This window comes from Rhinatrema bivittatum, chromosome 8, assembly GCF_901001135.1.
Source record: "Rhinatrema bivittatum chromosome 8, aRhiBiv1.1, whole genome shotgun sequence".
Classification (NCBI taxonomy): domain Eukaryota; kingdom Metazoa; phylum Chordata; class Amphibia; order Gymnophiona; family Rhinatrematidae; genus Rhinatrema; species Rhinatrema bivittatum.
This window is the reverse complement of record NC_042622.1, coordinates 14,724-33,731: the sequence shown is the minus strand read 5'-3', so window position 1 is coordinate 33,731 and position 19,008 is coordinate 14,724. Positions and strand designations below refer to the sequence as shown.

General features: G+C 46.7%; 1 protein-coding gene across 1 annotated transcript in view; it reads right to left on the bottom strand.

Moving 5' to 3' along the window:
• XKR7 (XK related 7) overlaps window positions 1-19,008 on the bottom strand; it is a 43,862-nt gene that overhangs the window by 13,343 nt on the left and 11,511 nt on the right. Inside the window, 1 exon segment of the mRNA XM_029611721.1 lies at window positions 1,426-1,625. Within this exon segment, the coding sequence (XP_029467581.1) occupies window positions 1,426-1,625 (200 nt within the window).

Genomic DNA, 19,008 nt, shown 5'->3' with positions numbered 1-19,008 from the left:
AATCTAATGAATTGCATGTAGGACTGAGGACATGGGAATGGGTAGTTAAGTTATGGATCTTACTGTATAGGAAAAAAGTTAAAGATAAAACAGAAAATAAGCATTGGTGCTTAGTATGCATAAGAAACAAATGTGCCACCAAGTTTTGTTTGACAAATTTTTATTTCAATAAAAAGTTTGACCATACTTGTGTTCCAGCAGCCAATAGGATGTAAATGCTAATCCATGCAATGCAAATGAAAGACATTGCGAGTTCATAATATACATGACTGTTTACTTTATTTTAATTATACATTCTACACTGCTCTGTACAATATTCTGTGTTTCAATAAAGTTTTCTTAAAATTCTGCAGCTTAATCTTATTATCTACTTTTCCAATTTGCATTACAAATGCAAACAAAATAATAAAAGGAGAGAGGAGGAGGAAGAGGAAGAGTAAAGCAGGCAGACCTGTAAGTGAAGTGGTGGGGGGAGGATGTGGGGTGGCTGATAGATTTTAAAAAAGGGATAGGAAGACAAAAGTAAATAAGTTACATGTGGGGGAGGCCAAGTTAGATATTAGGAATGTGCTTTCATTGAAACAAAGCAGGACATTTTAATGAAATTTGTCATTTTATTTCATTTCATTTTTAAAATGAAGCAATAGAAAAATATTTGTTTTCCTTAGTTTCATTTTATAAAAAGTTGCGTAATTTCTGCCCTGTTGAAAAAAACACAACCTCTCATGCTCTTCCCCTGTGCCTCTGTGACGTCTTTAAATCTTCAGGGAGCAGGAGCAATTCCTGGTTGCTGCTGACCCAGCAATGCCAGGATTTCAAATGCTGCCATTATTATTTTGCTTCATGGAAAATTGCACCATCATGAATTTGGCTGGTACCATTTTGTATGGAAGAAAGTAACAAGTGCACCAGCCTTGGTCTTCTGAAACCCTTTGAAATAATGCAGCAGCAGGGCAGGAGCACCCAATGATCATTTCTGCCCCATGAAGATTTAAATGGATTTTAAAGACTTCATGGGGAAAGAGGATCTGGGAAAGACCGGGAACATCGGGGAAGGGCCAGGGAGGGTTTTTTTGTAGTGGGGCATGGACTGGACAATTTTTTATTTTCCTTTGTTTGTTTCTTTTTTCATTCCAAATAAATAAAACAAAAGAAATGTCTACCCACCCCTATGCATGTTGAATAGACAGATAACAGCAGCTTTTTTTCTCCTGCATTCTGCCCCTTGCTGGAGAATTTAGCATTTTCAGCACTTGCAAATACAAGTCTCTAGTTATAACTGTAATATTGCAGCTAAAACTGTGAAACAATGACATTAGAAATTCCTTGGAATAAGGAATGAGATAGTGGAAAAAACAGAGAGCAAGAGAGACGTAGATGAAGGAGGCAGACTATTAGTGATGTAGAGGAGATAGAAATGCTTACCCTGAAGAGGCTGAATGTGGCTTTGTTGAAGCATGATGCTCAGCTGAAGCACTAGCTGAGGGGCACTTTTCAGGAATGTTTCCAGAAGTCGTAACATACTGATGTCAGCACTTTCAAACATCATGCGCCAGTAGAAGTGGTGCTGTCGGTGCTCTGAGTGCCAACGACTTTGGAGGCCAAGATACAGTGTACGAAGGTATCTGTAGAAGAAGGCAGACAGAACTATCCGTATAGTATGTTCAAGAAGCTAGAATGAGAAATATTGGATAGGCTGCACTTTCTGCAATATAGGCTAGAAAGCACATACACTAAATGCAGCTACATGCTGATGCTGTGCATCTGCTACTTGTGCGGATGGCCACAAAAAAGTAGCAGAGCAGAAGTTATCCAGCTAACAGAGCAGAAGTTATCCAGCTAACAGAGCAGAAGTTATCCAGCTAAATGAAGATTTATGGACTTATCTGGCTAAATTTTAGCTGCCTAATAAGTTAGCCAGCTAGAATTTAATTAGGTAAGTTAAACGCGTTACGGGCGCATAACTGGGAGGAGTTGACTTAGCCATGTAAGTTAGCCAGCTAATACCAATATTCAGAATTAGCCAGATAACATAAGAACATAAGAACATAAGAACATAAGAACATGCCATACTGGGTCAGACCAAGGGTCCATCAAGCCCAGCATCCTGTTTCCAACAGAGGCCAATCCAGGCCATAAGAACCTGGCAATTACCCAAAAACTAAGTCTATTCCATGTTACCATTGCTAATGGCAGTGGCTATTCTCTAAGGGGCGGATTTTCAGAGCCCTGCTCGCGTAAATCCGCCCAAAACCGGGCGGATTTACGCGAGCAGGGCCCTGCGCGCCGGGAGGCCTATTTTACATAGGCCTCCCGGCGCGCGCAGAGCCCCGGGACTCGCGTACGTCCCGGGGTTCTCGGAGGGGGGCGTGTCGGGGGCGGGGCCGGAGCGCGCGGCGTTGCGGGGGCGTGTCGGCAGCGTTTTGGGGGCGGGTACGGGGCGTGGCTACGGCCCGGGGGCGTGGCCGCGCCCTCCGTACCCGCCCCCAGGTCGCGGCCCGGCGCGCAGCAGGCCCGCTGGCGCGCGGGGATTTACGTCTCCCTCCGGGAGGCGTAAATCCCCCGACAAAGGTAAGGGGGGGGGTGTAGACAGGGCCGGGTGGGTGGGTTAGGTAGGGGAAGGGAGGGTAAGGTGAGGGGAGGGCAAAGGAAAGTTCCCTCCGAGGCCGCTCCGATTTCGGAGCGGCCTTGGAGGGAACGGGGGGAGGCAGCGCGGCTCGGCGCGCGCAGGCTATACAAAATCGATAGCCTTGCGCGCGCCGATCCAGGATTTTAGTGGATACGCGCGGCTCCGCGCGTATCTACTAAAATCCAGCGTACTTTTGTTTGCGCCTGGAGCGCAAACAAAAGTAGGCTGTTCGCGCTCGTCTGAAAATCTACCCCTAAGTGAACTTAATAGCAGGTAATGGACTTCTCCTCCAAGAACTTATCCAATCCTTTTTTAAACACAGCTACACTAACTGCACTAACCACATCTTCTGGCAACAAATTCCACAGTTTAATTAGCTGGCTAAGTCTGATCGGACCAAAGAACTGAGCTACAGTTAGTTGGATAAAATTTGCTGGCTATATTCAAAAGTGTGGCTACACTATTGTATATACCTCCAAAGTTAGCCTGATAAGTTTATCTGACTAACTTTGCTATTCTGACAGCGACTCAATATGCATCTCACAGTGTCAAATATATGCACTATTGTACTTCCCTGGCTTACATATGAAAAAGAGGAATTCCTCCTTTTCACTAGCCAGAAATACGCACACTGTGGAAAACCAGCTTATTATTAGCTGCTCAGAGGAGGGACATTTTACCAGCTAAGCTGCTATTTAACCGAATAAGAGAACAATTTCCAAAAGCAATTTTCCTGGGTAAATATCAATTTATAAGGGGTAAAAGGGCGTAAGCCAGCTAAAAGAAACCATGGGGTATTACAGCACACGCACTCTTAGACTGCTTAAGTGAAGGTGCTCCCGGTGGAGGGGGCTGATTTGGGGCAGGATTAGGAAATAGTGCATGCATATTGCACTTTTAAATGTATATGTGCTATTTCCCTGCCAAATTTATCCCACACAAAAAACAGGTGTAATGTCCATGGACAATTTTCTAAGCAAAGAATGATTGGATTTTCTGCGAGTGCAAAGTTACCACAGATACTGCACCTGGGCAGGCCACTTTGAAAATTAAGAACATAAGAAATTGCCATACTGGGTCAGACCAAGGGTCCATCAAGCCCAGCATCCTGTTTCCAACAGTGGCCAATCCAGGCCATAAGAACCTGGCAAGTACCCAAACACTAAGTAGATCCCATCCAGTGATGCCAGGAATAGCAGTTGCTATTCCATAAAGGCTGAATTTTAAAAGGCCTATGCATGCCAAAACAGGCAGATTTGCACGTGGACGGGGATTTTAAAACACACGCAGCCACACGCGTACCCGTCCCTATGTGCACAGGAAAGCCTATTCCAAAAAGGGGCAGGCCGGAGGTGGGGTCTGAGTGTGGGCAGGGCATGGGCGGGCCGGAGGTGGGGTCTGAGTGTGGGCAGGGCATGGGCGGGGCCGGAGGTGGGGTCTGAGTGTGGGCAGGGCATGGGCGGGCCGGAGGTGGGGTCTGAGTGTGGGCAGGGCATGGGCGGGCCGGAGGTGGAGTCTGAGTGTGGGCAGGGCATGGGTGGGCCGGAGGTGGGGTCTGAGTGTGGGCAGGGCATGGGCGGGCCGGAGGTGGGGTCTGAGTGTGGGCAGGGCATGGGCGGGCCGGAGGTGGGGTCTGAGTGTGGGCAGGGCATGGGCGGGCCGGAGGTGGAGTCTGAGTGTGGGCAGGGCATGGGCGGGTCGGAGGTGGGGTCTGACTGTGGGCAGGGCATGGGCGGGTCGGAGGTGGGGTCTGAGTGTGGGCAGGGCATGGGCGGGCCGGAGGTGGGGTCTGAGTGTGGGCAGGGCATGGGCGGGCCGGAGGTGGGGTCTGAGTGTGGGCAGGGCATGGGCGGGCCGGAGGTGGGGTCTGAGTGTGGGCAGGGCATGGGCGGGCCGGAGGTGAGGTCTGAGTGTGGGCAGAGCATGGGCGGGTCGGAGGTGGGGTCTGAGTGTGGGCAGAGCATGGGCGGGCCGGAGGTGGGGTCTGAGTGTGGGCAGGGCATGGGCGGGCCGGAGGTGGGGTCTGAGTGTGGGCAGAGCATGGGCGGGCCGGAGGTGGGGTCTGAGTGTGGGCAGGGGCATGGGCGGGCCGGAGGTGGGGTCTGAGTGTGGGCAGGGCATGGGCGGGCCGGAGGTGGGGTCTGAGTGTGGGCAGGGCATGGGCGGGCCGGAGGTGAGGTCTGAGTGTGGGCAGGGCATGGGCGGGCCGGAGGTGGGGTCTGAGTGTGGGCAGGGCATGGGCGGGCCGGAGGTGGGGTCTGAGTGTGGGCAGGGCATGGGCGGGCCGGAGGTGAGGTCTGAGTGTGGGCAGGGCATGGGCGGGCCGGAGGTGGGGTCTGAGTGTGGGCAGGGCATGGGCGGGCCGGAGGTGGGGTCTGAGTGTGGGCAGGGCATGGGCGGGCCGGAGGTGGGGTCTGAGTGTGGGCAGGGCATGGGCGGGCCGGAGGTGGGGTCTGAGTGTGGGCAGGGCAATGGCGGGCCGGAGGTGAGGTCTGAGTGTGGGCAGGGCATGGGCGGGCCGGAGGTGGGTCTGAGTGTGGGCAGGGCATGGGCGGGCCGGAGGTGGAGGTCTGAGTGTGGGCAGGGCATGGGCGGGCCGGAGGTGGGGTCTGAGTGTGGGCAGGGCATGGGCGGGCCGGAGGTGGGGTCTGAGTGTGGGCAGGGCATGGGCGGGCCAGGACAGCGTCAGTAAGGTCCTGTCTGGTTGAATGCAGACCCACGCGACTTGCTGCTGCTGCTCCAGACTGTGGGTAAGTAAGAAAACAAAAAGAAACTAGGATAGCAGGGGGTTTTAGGGGTCGGGACTAATAGGAGAAAAGGGAGGCAGATTAGGTAGGGTTTTTAGGAAGTACCCTCCCAGTCCACTCCTTTCTTGGAGCAAACTGGGAGGGAACTGGAGAAAAGGCCTATGCTGTCACCCGCACATCTACTAAATTTTCCCCCCACTTGTGCGTGCGAGACAGCATGCACTGATATAAAATCATGTGCACACGGGTAGCACATTTTATAACATGCACATTGATGAGCGCATATTATAAAACTGGCGCATCCCTGACAACCGTGCGCACATGGATGCCCATGCGGACGTTTAAAAGTTACCATGCCCATCAACTGGATTAATAGCAGGTAATGGACTTCTCCTCCAAGAACTTATCCAATCCTTTTTTAAACCCAGCTACACTAACTGCACTAACCACATCCTCTGGCAACAAATTCCAGAGTTTAATTGTGCGTTGAGTAAAAAAGAACTTTCTCCGATTAGTTTTAAATGTGCCCCATGCTAACTTCATGGAGTGCCCCCTAGTCTTTCTACTATCCGAAAGAGTAAATAACCGATTCACATCTACCCGTTCTAGACCTCTCATGATTTTAAACACCTCTATCATATCCCCCCTCAGTCGTCTCTTCTCCAAGCTGAAAAGTCCTAACCTCTTTAGTCTTTCCTCATAGGGGAGTTGTTCCATTCCCCTTATCATTTTGGTAGCCCTTCTCTGTACCTTCTCCATCACAATTATATCTTTTTTGAGATGCGGCGACCAGAATTGTACACAGTATTCAAGATGCGGTCTCACCATGGAGCGATACAGAGGCATTATGACATTTTCTGTTTTATTCATCATTCCTTTTCTAATAATTCCCAACATTCTGTTTGCTTTTTTGACTGCCCCAGCACACTGAACCGACGATTTCAATGTGTTATCCACTATGACGCCTAGATCTCTTTCTTGGGTTGTAGCACCTAATATGGAAACCAACATTGTGTAATTATAGCATGGGTTATTTTTCCCTATATGCATCACCTTGCACTTGTCCACATTAAATTTCATCTGCCATTTGGATGCCCAATTTTCCAGTCTCACAAGGTCTTCCTGCAATTTATCACAATCTGCTTGTGATTTAATTACTCTGAATAATTTTATATCTGCAAATTTGATTACCTCACTCAGGGGTAGATTTTCAAAGGGTTACGCGCGTAATATACGCGCATAACCCCCAAAAACCTACCCCTGTGCGCGCCGAGCCTATTTTGCATAGACTCGGCGGCGCGCAACAGCCCTGGGATGCGCATATGTCCCGGGGCTTTCAAAAATGGGCAGGACGAGGGCCGGGGGTGGTCCCGAGTCCTCCGGCAAAGCAGCGGCGTGCACAAGTTATGCCAAAAGGTAGGGGGGGGGGGATTTAGGTAGTGCTGGGGGGAGGGTTAGATGGGGAAGGGAGGGAAAGGGAGGGGAAGATGGGGGAAGGAGGGGGGAGGAGCCGAAAAAAAGTTCCCTCCAAGGCCGCTCCAATTTTGGAGCGGCCTTGGAGAGAACGGGGAAAGCCATCGGGCCTCCCCAGGGCTCAGCGTGCACAAGTTGCACAAGTGTGCACCCCCTTGTGTGCGCCGACCCTGGATTTTATAACATGCACGCGGCAGTTATCAAATCGGGTGTACATTTGTGCGCGCCGGGTAAGAATAAAAATCTGCCCCTCATTGTATTCCTTTCCAGATCATTGATATATATATTGGAAAGCACCAGTCCAAGTACAGATCCCTGAGGCACTCCACTGTTTACTCTTTCCACTGAGAAAATTGTCCATTTAATCCTACTCTCTGTTTCCTGTCTTTAACCAGTTTGTAATCCACGAAAGGACATCGCCTCCTATCCCATGACTTTTTACTTTTCCTAGAAGCCTCTCATGAGGAACTTTGTCAAACGCCTTCTGAAAATACAAATACACTACATCTACCGGTTCACCTTTATCCACATGTTTATTAACCCCTTCAAAACAAAGAAGCACATTTTTGAGGCAAGACTTCCCTTGTGTAAATCCATGCTGACTCTGTTCCATTAAACCACTGTCTGTGATTTTGATCTTTAGAATAGTTTCCACTCGGGCCGATATAGTAAAGTGCGCTTCAGTGGAGCGCACTGTTAGCCCGCGTTTGGCCGCGTGTTTTCGACGCGCTATTTTTACCCTTTATACAGTAAGGGATAAGAGCGTGTCGAAAATGCGCAGCCAATCCCCCCGAAACTAATAGCGCCCGCAACATGCAAAAGCATGTTGATGAGCCTATTAGTCATTCCCGCACGATCCAGAAAGTAAAATGTGCAGCCAGGCCGCACATTTTACTTTCAGAAATTAATGCCTGCCCAACGGCAGGCATTAATTTTGGCCAGTATCGGGAAAGTGTTCAGAAAAGCAGAAAAAAATGCTTTTCTGTACACCCTCCGACTTATTATCATAGCGATATTAAGTCGGAGGCCCCAAAAGTAAAAAAAAATGTAAAATTTAAAAAAAAATTTTAAATCTTCCCGCGGGTTGGAAGAGGGATGCTCAATTTAGTCGGCGTTCGTTTTCCGAACCTGTGGCTGTCAGCGGGTTCGAGAACCGACGCCAGTAAAATTGAGTGTCGGCTGTCAAACCCGCTGATAGCTGCCGCTTCTGTCAAAAAGGAGGCACTAGGGATGCGCTAGTGTCCCTAGCGCCTCTTTTTACCGTGGGCCCTAATTAGCATACCTGGGCTCCCTGAATCGCGCACCCAAGAGAGTGGCCTGTGCGCGTGTCGGGAGAACAGGAGCTCGCCGGCTCTCCCATGCGGTTTTCTGTATCAGCCCGAGTATTTTTCCCAGCACTGAAGTCAGGCTCACTGGTCTATAGTTTCCTGGATCACCCCTGGAGCCCTTTTTAAATATTGGGGTTACATTGGCCACCCTCCAGATGATTTTAATGATAGGTTACAAATTTTAAATAATAGATTTGAAATTTCCTTTTTTCATTCCTTCAGAACCTTGGTGTGCACACCATCCGGTCCCGGTGATTTGCTACTCTTTATTTTGTCAATCTGACCTACTACATCTTCCAAGTTCACAGTGATTTGATTCAATTTATCTGACTCATCACCCTTGAAAACCATCTCCGGAACTGGTATCTCCTCAACATCCTCATCAGTAAACACAAAAGCGAAGAATTAATTTAGTGTTTCTGCAATGGCCTTATTTTCCCTAAGAGCCCCTTTAACCCCTCGGTCATCTAATGGTCCAACCGACTCACTCACATGTTTCTTGCTTCGGATATATTTTTAAAAGTTTTTATTATGAGGTTTTGCCTCTATGGCCAACTTAATTTCAAATTGTCTGTTAGCCTGCCTTATCAGTGTTTTACACTTAACTTGAAATGCTTATGCTTTTTCCTATTTTCTTCAGATGGATCCTTCTTCCAATTTTTGAAAGATTTTTTTTTGCTTAAAATAGCTTCTTTCACCTCACCTTAATCAATTTGCCTTCCTTCTAAGAGCTTCTTGCTGTTCTGCTCTGAGTGTTGTGTTTACTTCAAACCAAGAAAAAAACAAACAAAGGAAGCATATGGACAAAAGATAGAAAGACACCCTATTGGAACTCCCACACTAAAATTAGCTAGGAAGCTCACAAGGTTCACTGTTCTATAATGATGTACAATACATGCATCTAAGTAAACCACAGGGACACATGGGTGGAAAGAAGTTACATAGAGGTCCATATTCAAAGGCATTTAGGTGTTCAGCCATGATAAAGTTATCTGGCAATGGTGTTTATCCAGCTAACTTAGAGCTGGATTTACTAATAAGGCGATATCGCAAGTTAAACAGCAGGTAATGCATGTTAAATGCTATTTATCACACAATATAGCAGGATATAACACAAGATTTCCGCTCCCTATAAAAATAAGCACCTTTGCCAACTTACATTAATTTGGCTGACTTAGAAAAATTAGCCCTGTTATTTTAGCGTGTTGGAAGAAGCTGTAGGTATTTTCCCACTGGAGCATTGGGACACTAAAGTGGATCCCTGATGGTCCTGTGAGGAAATTAAAGGGCCAAGGTAGCCCCAAAATAGACCCCAGGGGTTTGTGGAGACCATCTTCTGCTCTCAATGCTGCCTTCCAAGTGACCATGGCCTAAAAAAGGAAAAAATCTTAGGATCCGCTCCCTTATCCCACCCCCTCTCAAATTCCAGAAATGTGGCCTCTTAGGCTTTAAGCCCCCATCCCTTCCAAATAAATTAATATCTCTGGGGGTCTAGTTTACCCATCCCAGCATCCCCAACCTAAAAATATGGCCGTGGTGGTCTGGGGGACAGGTGGATCCCCCCCCCCCCACCATATTTCTTCAGAGGTCAGTGGGGCCTAGGAGCAGCCCCTAGCTCCAATCCTGTCAATGCCATTTTTCAAAATGGTGTTGATATGACCTTGCCTCAACATGTGATAGGGGAAGGTCCCAGGACCAGACCCAGGCAACATGGTCTAAGTCCAGTTCTTGGACCTTGCCCCACCACGTGATAAGGGAAAGGTCATTTTTGGGTCATTTTTGGGGGTTAGGGAGTGGGAGGGTGGGATCACTAGACCCTAGGGATATTAATATATTTGAAGGGGAGCTGAGGAAGGAATGGGGATATTTGGGGTGGGGGGGGGGGTTACTTTTCTTGAATTAGGAGGAGGGAAAGGGGGGGGGGGGCTGTCACTGTGCAATTTCCTAAGATTTTCATTTTGTTTTGTGGGCCAGGTCTACCTGACAAGGTGGCAGGGGAGATGTGGGCAGGGGTCTGCAAAGATCCATGCGGTGTTTTTTTTATTTGAGGAGACTATTTTTAGTGCCATGGACCCTTTAACTGAGGCACAGAAAGGCACTGAGCTGCAGGGTAATGTTTTGTCATGAATTTGTACTGCAATAAAAAATCACTCGGCAGAACTGCCGCTATAGTTTGTTGTGTAGGTGCTAAATATTACAGGGATGCATCCCCATGATGTTTGGTCCCTCCCAAGATAAAGTATTACAGATGAGTAAATCTCCCTCTTAGCTGGATTGCCAGCTCTGCCCCCACCCCACGCCTGCCTCCTGCCTGAGCTAGCTGCATAATTTTTTAATCAAATAAACACTTATCCAGTTATCTTGGACTTGGTCAGCACAACAGGATTTTCAAATCATAGAAACATATAGAAATGACGGCAGAAGAAGACCAAATGGCCCATCCAGTCTGCCCAGCAAGCTTCACACACTTTTTTCTCTCATACTTATCTGTTTCTCTTAGCTCTTGGTTCTATTTCCTTTCCACCCCCACCATTAATGTAGAAAGCAGTGATGGAGCTGCATCCAAGTGAATATCTAGCTGATAAGTTAGGGGTAGTAGGGGTAGTAACCGCCGCAATAAGCAAGCTACACCCATGCTTATTTGTTCTACTCAGACTATGTTATACAGCCCTTATTGGTTGTTTATCTTCTCCCCTGCCGTTGAAGCAGGGAGCTATGCTGGATATGCTTGAGGTATCAGTTTATTCTTCTCCCATGCTGTTGAAGCAGAGAGCCATGCTGGATATGCATCGAAAGTGAAGGATCAGGCACATTTGGTTTGGGGTAGTAACCGCCGTAACAAGCCAGCTACTCCCCGCTTTGTGAGTGTGAACCCTTTTTTCTTCTCCCCTGCCGTTGAAGCAGGGAGCTATGCTGGATATGCGTGAAGTATCAGTTTTTTCTTCTCCCCTGCCGTTGAAGCAGAGAACTATGCTGTATATGCATAGAAATAGAAGTAACAGGCTTATTTGGTTTGGGGTAGTAACTGCCGTAACAAGCCAGCTACTCCCCCCTTTGTGAGTGCAGATCCTTTATTCCACATTTCCTCTTGCTGTTGAAGCTAGAACGATGTTGGAGTCACAGTAAGCATGTGTATGTTTATTGAATAAGGGTATTGTCTCCAGGCAGTAGCCATCATTCTGGTGAGTCACCCACTCTTCATTGGCGGCCTCTTGACTTTATGGATCCACAGTGTTTATCCCACGCCCCTTTGAAGTCCTTCACAGTTCTGGTCTTCACCACATCTTCACATCTTCACATCTTCACATCTTCACATCTTCACCAAATCCCACCGTATTGCTGCCTAAGTCCAAACTTATTCTCAATCACAAAATGAACGCACTGTTCAACCACTGTGCCAAAGGGATTTCTTCAAAGTCTTCACTGCAATATGTTTATTATTAATACTAAATGTATATCTTTAAAAATGATGCGGGCCATCCAGTGCTCCTACCATGTGACAGGGGCCGGCCAATGGCACGGATACCCTGTCACATGGTAAGGGCAAAGGGCCATCGGCGCCATTTTTATTAGTGGCAGCCAATGGCCCGAGAGCGGGAGATCGCTCCCCGCGCCCCCACTGGACCACCAGGTAATTTTAAAACGTTTTGGGGGGGGGTCGGGAGGGTGGGGGAGGGTAAGGGGTCAGTTTTAAAGGGTCGGGTGGTTTGTTTTTTTTTATCAGGCCATCGGCGCCATTTTCATTAGTGGCAGCCGACGGCCCGAGAGCGGGCAATCAGTCCCGGGGCTTCCAATGGACCACCAGGTGATTTTAAAACATTTTGGGGGCTTTGGGAGGGTGGGGGAAGGTAAGGGATTAGTTTTAAAGGGTTGGGGTGGGTTTAGGGGTTGTTTTCGTGTGCCGGTTTTCCCGCCCTCCCCCCAATAACTCCAGTTAATGGACACAAACCCGATTAATGATTTTTCACAATAAATCGGGGCAATTTCTATTGTATCGCACTCTTTAACGATTTTTGACGATTTAAAAAAATATTGGATGATATTTTAAATCGTCAAAAAACGATTCACATCCCTAATAAATACTACACAGTCCTTCTCAAACTCACTACAACTTAACTTAAATGCCTTCACCACTTCCTTTAGATTCCACGAGGGTTCATTCTTTCTGCGGATGTGCCAATCTTAAGTCTCTCCCGGTTTTTGCCGTTTCCCTTGAATTCCTCAAAGGTTCATTATTTCTACAGATGTCCCGATCTTGAGTCTCTCCTGGTCTGGATGTCAACTGAACCGATGTCCAGCGCATACTGCTTATAACCCACACCTCAATATGGAATTTTAACCAATCCAACGACTTTTAAGATCCAAAGAGCCAATGGGGATGCACCCTATTAGGAAGTTTTGCTCTGTGAGGGATTTTAAACATGACGGCTTATGAAATTAACCACGCCTCCTTGTTTATGGAGCTGTCGACTCCGATGGACCTAGTTGGTAACACAACGTATATTTGCTTATAATGTCAAACTCAATGGGAACAAACTGCCCAACTTTAAATGCAAACACTTGTGTCCAAACGGACCTGATATAAACAATATACGCTTATGGTATTACAACCAAGCAGATAGAGTTGTGTTACAAAACTGTAGATAAGTTTAACTCTTCATTCATCCCCGCTGGATGTGAGGACTGTAGTGGGTAAATCCATAATGATTCACGATAGTTCAGTCGTATGCTTAAGTCCCCACCCCATGGGGAAACTTTAACTTGTTCCAGTACAGTCCATTTTAAATCTGCTATACCATGTCCAGCTTCCTTCAAATGCTGCACCATAGGAGCTGTCATTTCAGCTGTGGTGTACCGTGACTTGTTTCCCCTAATCTAATGCGTACTTGGCGTGATGACCGACCCACATAAAGTTTGTGACATGAGCAAATAATAATGTATACCACATTACAAGAGTTGCAATTAGTGTTACTGTTTCTCCAAACTTTGTAGAGTGTGACAGGGTCTACCCATTCTTTCCCCACTATGGTTTGCTGGCACCAACTGCAACACCCACATATCTGATGACCTACAATCTCCTCTGTAGGAACATTATAATCCAGTTGTGCATGTACCAACATGTCCTTAATGTTTTGGCCTTTCGTTGTAGCAAACAATAGGAGTTCTATAAATTCTTTATGCAATGAAAAAACATGCCAGTGCTTCTTAATGGCCAAAATAATAACTCCCGTGGCGGTGGATTGTTGTAATATGCATACTAATCTTGATATTTCCTTTTTGGGTTTATATGACAACTGTTGGCGGTCACTACATATTGGGGTAGATTTTCTAAAAGTGCGCCTGCGCGTACTTTTGTTCGCGCACTAGGTGCAAACAAAAGTACACCGGATTTTATAACATACGAGCGTAGCCGTGTGTATCTTATAAAATCCGGGGTCGGCGCGCGCAAGGGGGTGCGCGCCGACTCTCAACATCACAGCCGAGCCCTGCGCGCGCTGCCCGTTCCCTCCACCTCCCCCTGCACCTTCCCCTCCCTTCCCCTACCTAACCCACCCCCCCTGGCCCTATCTAAACCCCCCCTACCTGTGTTTTAAAAGTTATGCCTGCCAGAAGCAGGCGTAACTCGTGCGCGCCAGTGGGCTGCTGGTGCGCGATTCCCCGGCCCGGGACCTGTTTCGGAGGCCTTGGCCACACCCCCGAAACGCCTCCAGGCCGGCACCACGCCCCCCGATATGCCCCGGAACGCCCCGAATGTCGTGTCGGCCCTGACACGCCCCCCCCCCCCCCAATATGCACCCCCCCCCCCCCCGGAAAGCCCCGGGACTTACGTGCGTCCCGGGGCTTGCGCATGCCGCCAAGCCTATGCAAAATAGGCTCGGCGCGTGCAGGGGGTGAGTTTTAAAGGGTTACGCGCATAAGTTATGCGCGTAACCCTTTTAAAATCTACCCCTTTGCTCTTTTTTATGCCCTCTGAATTGCCTTATGGGGATATCCTTGGACTCTGAATCTCTCTTTTAATTTGTCTGCCTGGATTTCAAATTCCATATCTGAGGAACAAATATGTCTAATTCTAAAAAATTGGCTCACTGGTAGGCAGTTTTTGAAATTGTGGGGCAGATTTTAAAGCCTGCACATGGGTGCAGATTTGTTCCCGCAACCTGGCGCAAACAAATCTACGCCCGATTTTATAACACGTGCGCCTCTGTTCCCTCTGAGGCCGCTCTGATTTTGGAGCAGTCTTGGAGGGAACTTTTCTACCACTCTCCCCCACCTTCCCCTCCCTACACCACCCCCAGCCCTAACTAGATCCCCCCTACCTTTGCAGGTGTAACTTGGGTGTGCCAGCGTGCCATCCCCCCAAACCTCCACCATGCCCCCAGACCCCCCTGCTGTACCTGCCCCTTTTTTGAAGCCCTGGGGCAAGCACAGATTTTCTTGGGTTATGTGTGTAGCCTTTGAAAATCTACCCCTTATAAGCATGGTGACTTCAATAAGTTGTTCCTGTCCATGGATTTACGGTATACTGTGATGTTGAGAGATCGGCACATCCACAGATAGAATGAACCCTCATGGAATCTTATTATTATTATTTTTATATACCAACATTCAATCTGAGATATCACATGTTAGGTATTTCCCTATCCCCAGAGGGCTTACAATCTAAGTTTTGTACCTGAGGCAATGGAGGGTAAAGTGACTTGCCCAAGGTCACAAGGAGGGACAGCGGGACTCAAACGCTGGTCTCCTGGTTCATAGTCCACTGCTCTAACCACTAGGCTATTTTTCCTCCCTTCCTCCTAAAGGAAGTGGTAAAGAAGTTTAAGTTAAGTTGTAGTGAGTTTGAGAAGGACTGTGTAGCATTTATCATCTGTTTGCAACTTTGTAACTGTTTTGGATAAGTTCCTAGAAGAAAAATCCATAAACAATTAATAAGCAAGAGTAGCCTGAGATGTATTTAATGTTTGGGTACTTGTGACTTGGATTGGCCACTGTTGGAAACAGGATACTGGGCTTGATGGACCCTTAGTCTGACCCAGTATGGAATATCTTATCCATGAACTTTAGTAACTTCTACATCCAAAAAAGTGATCTGATCCAATGATGAGTGTGCTGTAAATTTCAAGCTACTGTCCACTGTGTTGATCCATGTGAGGAACCTCTGTAGTCATTGATCGGAACCGATCCAAATGAAAAAATGTCATCTATGAATCTGAGGCAACATCTGATGTCTCCCCACCATTCTGATGGAACGATGTGACTCTCTTCCAAATTGGCAACATACAAGTTTGCTACAGCTGGTGCTAAGCGCGATCCCATAGGAATCCCATGTATATGTTGAAAGCAATCCTGTCCAAATGAAAAGTAGTTATTAAATAACACTATTTCTGTTAAATCCATTAATAACTCAGTTGTAATTCTGTGAGGAGTTGTCCGTCATGACAAGGTTTGAAAAACAATCTGGAGGGCACTTTGTTGGGGGATGTTGGTATACAGAGAGCTAATGTCCATAGTGACCATAATATAATCTGCCTGATCTATAACCAATAATTGTAGTAACGTTAAAAAATGTGCCGTGTCCTTGACATATGATCTAACTTGTTGGACAAAGGGTTTAAAAAATATGTCAATGAATGCAGCCACCAGCTCCAAGGCTGACCCATTCTGTGATACGATCGGACTAATGGGAGGACAATCAAGATCTTTGTATATCTTGGGAACTGAATATATCATGGGTTTCCTTGGATGGGAAACCATCAAATACATTCTCTCTTTTTGTGTTAAACCAGTGGCTCTCTTGTAATGCTCCCTCAACCCTCAAATGGCACTGAATATGGATCTCAAACATTGTATGGCTCATAATGTGATAAGAAACCTACATTTTTTTGAGTCCTTTTTTGTCAGTCCTTATGTGTTTGATCATTTTAACTCAAAAGTCTTAGATTCCTGAATTGTTTTAAATTTTCCTTTAATTATGCTGATCAAAAGGTCATTAACACAGTGATCTGATTCCAGAAAGTATTTCCCCACAGAGGTGTCAGCCTGGTCTTCCCTGTAGTGTTTGATCTTGTGTCTGAGTGAATTGAAATTTTCATGGAGCCGCTGGTCCTAGAACAGAAAAGAGTGGAGCTATTTTAGATCTAATCTTCAGTGGAACAGAGAACCTGATGTAATAGGTTACTGTGGTGAGGCCACTTAGCAATAGTGGTCATAATGCAAGCAAACTGGACATCATCATTGGAGGGAGGGCTTTTTTATACATTTCAGTATAACACAAGAGTTCCTTGTGACAGTAATGTGAGGTATACAACAAATATATAAAGACAATATCATTGAGGAAAAAAAGGTAAAGACTCAAGTATTCTCTTAAGGTTAAAGGAAAATGGGGGGAAACAAAGAAAAATGAGCGAGTATATTGCACCATGAAATAAATAAAAAAGAATATTTAGAAGAAAATTGCCAGTTTAACTTTATATATAGCCGGACAATAAGAACGACTATTAAGGGTGTGAGTCTAAGAGCGAGTGAAGTTGAGATGGTTCGTAAAAAATACAATTGACATCAAAAAGCTTAATATTACACTTAGTAGGGTATCATAGAACCAATAAACCCCCCTTAGATATAACTTTGGAACATATAGAGAGAATTTGTTTTCCTACAAAGTGACATCTGGATATACCCATAACTTTTGCCCTCAGTATAATAAAGAACAATTGCTAAAGAAAAATTTGAGAACATTATTACGATCAGAAGAAAAAGCAAAAGTCACCAAAAGAGTTATGTTTTGTGAAATTTCTATAGACTGCGAAGTTTCAAGAATATTAGTAAGATCCAAAGACGTATCCTGAGGTACATTCCCACCTGGAACATCTTCTGCGTGAGGTAAATAATATGCCTTAGTTACTACAGGCATTGCTGCATTAGGGATTTTCACAACTTGAGAAATATAGGGGTAGATTTTAAAAGGTGCGCCTGATTTTATAACATGCGCCATCCCACCTTCCCTTCCCTTCCCCCACCTCCCCACCCTTTCCCCCCTACCTTTTTTGTCTTCTTTTTTTTGTTTCAAAACTAACTTCAGCGCCGGCCAACTGCCTGGAGCCTCTGACCCCGCTCTGCCCCCAGACTGTCCCTTTAGTAAAGCCCTGGGACTTACACACGTCTCGGGGTTTTACACGCGTCACCGGGCCTTTTGAAAATAGGCCCGGCACACGTAAGCCCGTTTACGCGCATAAATCCTCTGGATTTATAAGCGTAACCCTTTGAAAATCCGGCCCATAATTCCTAAATAGGTCTACAGGAGGAATCAATTTAATCATAGGAAAATGTATAATCTTTAAATTAAGACTGAAGAGAATTTTGAATATTTTCCAACTTCGTGAAGTATATCTGATCAGACTGAACCAGAGTTTGCTGAACATTTTCTACTACAGTAACTTGAGTATCTAGAACGTAGTTCCATGCAATGAAAGTAAATTAGAATTAAGAAGAGTACGATTATTAGTTTCCAGGATAACTTTAGTTAGAGATGAAATTGAAGTATCAAGAGGCATTAAGGCATTCCAGAGTGCTTCCAAAGTAATCTCAGGGGATTTATTCAATGCGTGTTTCCCAGCCAAAACATTCACCATTTCACCTCCACTCCATGCCATCCAGGGGAACCAATATTGGGGTCGGAGGCAAAGGAGCAATTCCACCACAAGCCCCAGATATTGGGGCATTCATTCCAGCCATATCTAAAGCCATATTTGTAAGAGGGGAAAAATGGCTACTAGCCTCTTCCGTGGTCACTCTTGACAAACGCACAACTCCCCAACCCGCTTCAGAAGAAGCCAACAAAATGTGTAATGGAAGCGATTCACCGTGGAAAGGGGGAGATAGTGTGACCAGCATGCCTGGGCTGAGAGAGATCTCTTCAGATGGTGGGGTTACTTCCGGTCACCGTCAGTCCCAGCAATGGACTCGCAACTGTGCTTACTACAGGCAAACAGCAAGAAACCCCTCGATCTGAGGTTGGAAAGGATCCAAGGAGGGAGAGCTGGTAATATTCTTTCTCATCTTTGCTTTATGCTTGGTGTGAGGCATTGAGACAGGAGGTTACAAAGAAGACTGGTAATCAGAAAGAGGAGGCTCTTAGCGTGCTTCTCAATAAGTGGCCATCTTGTTCCTCCTAGAGGGAGGACTTTAAATAAAACTATTGCAGTAGCATTTAATTTTTAAAAGAGAGATTATGACAGAATAAGGAAATTAGGGGTCAAACACTAAGCTGCAATACTTTTCCTTGAGGAATGACCATCCCCTGCCCTCCCTACACAGGAATGTAGGCCTGTATGTCTAGTGGCTCTTCATCCCTAGAATCTCCCCATCTCACCAAAATGTCCCTGGTGGTCCAGTGATAGTGGAGCCTACAGTAGAAGCACCAGTGACATTTTGGTAAGATGGGGGCTAACTTCCTTTGTAAAGGGAGGGGGGCTGGGAAGTGAGCTAGGGTAGTGTTGTGACCGCAGTCTACGGATCCTGATGCTGGCGCGGTCGCTAGCTCATGGGAGTGGATGAGCCTCTGAACCACTGCACAACTCAAAGAGGAGCCCCAAGACACATTGTGGGAGGTGAGAGCAAGCAAGCATGGGCGTAGCAGAAACAAGCAGGACTTAAACTGAGACAAGGAACTCGGAACAGGAACCAAGTGGGATCAGCCCTCCGCTGGACCTACAGGCACCAGTGAGATCCAGCAATGCAATGCTGGTCTCAGGAGTAGCCCTCCGGCCACTCGAAAGCTCTTTTGGACTCGCCGCTTGGGAACGACGAGTACATGAGGCCAGACAGAGGCTGA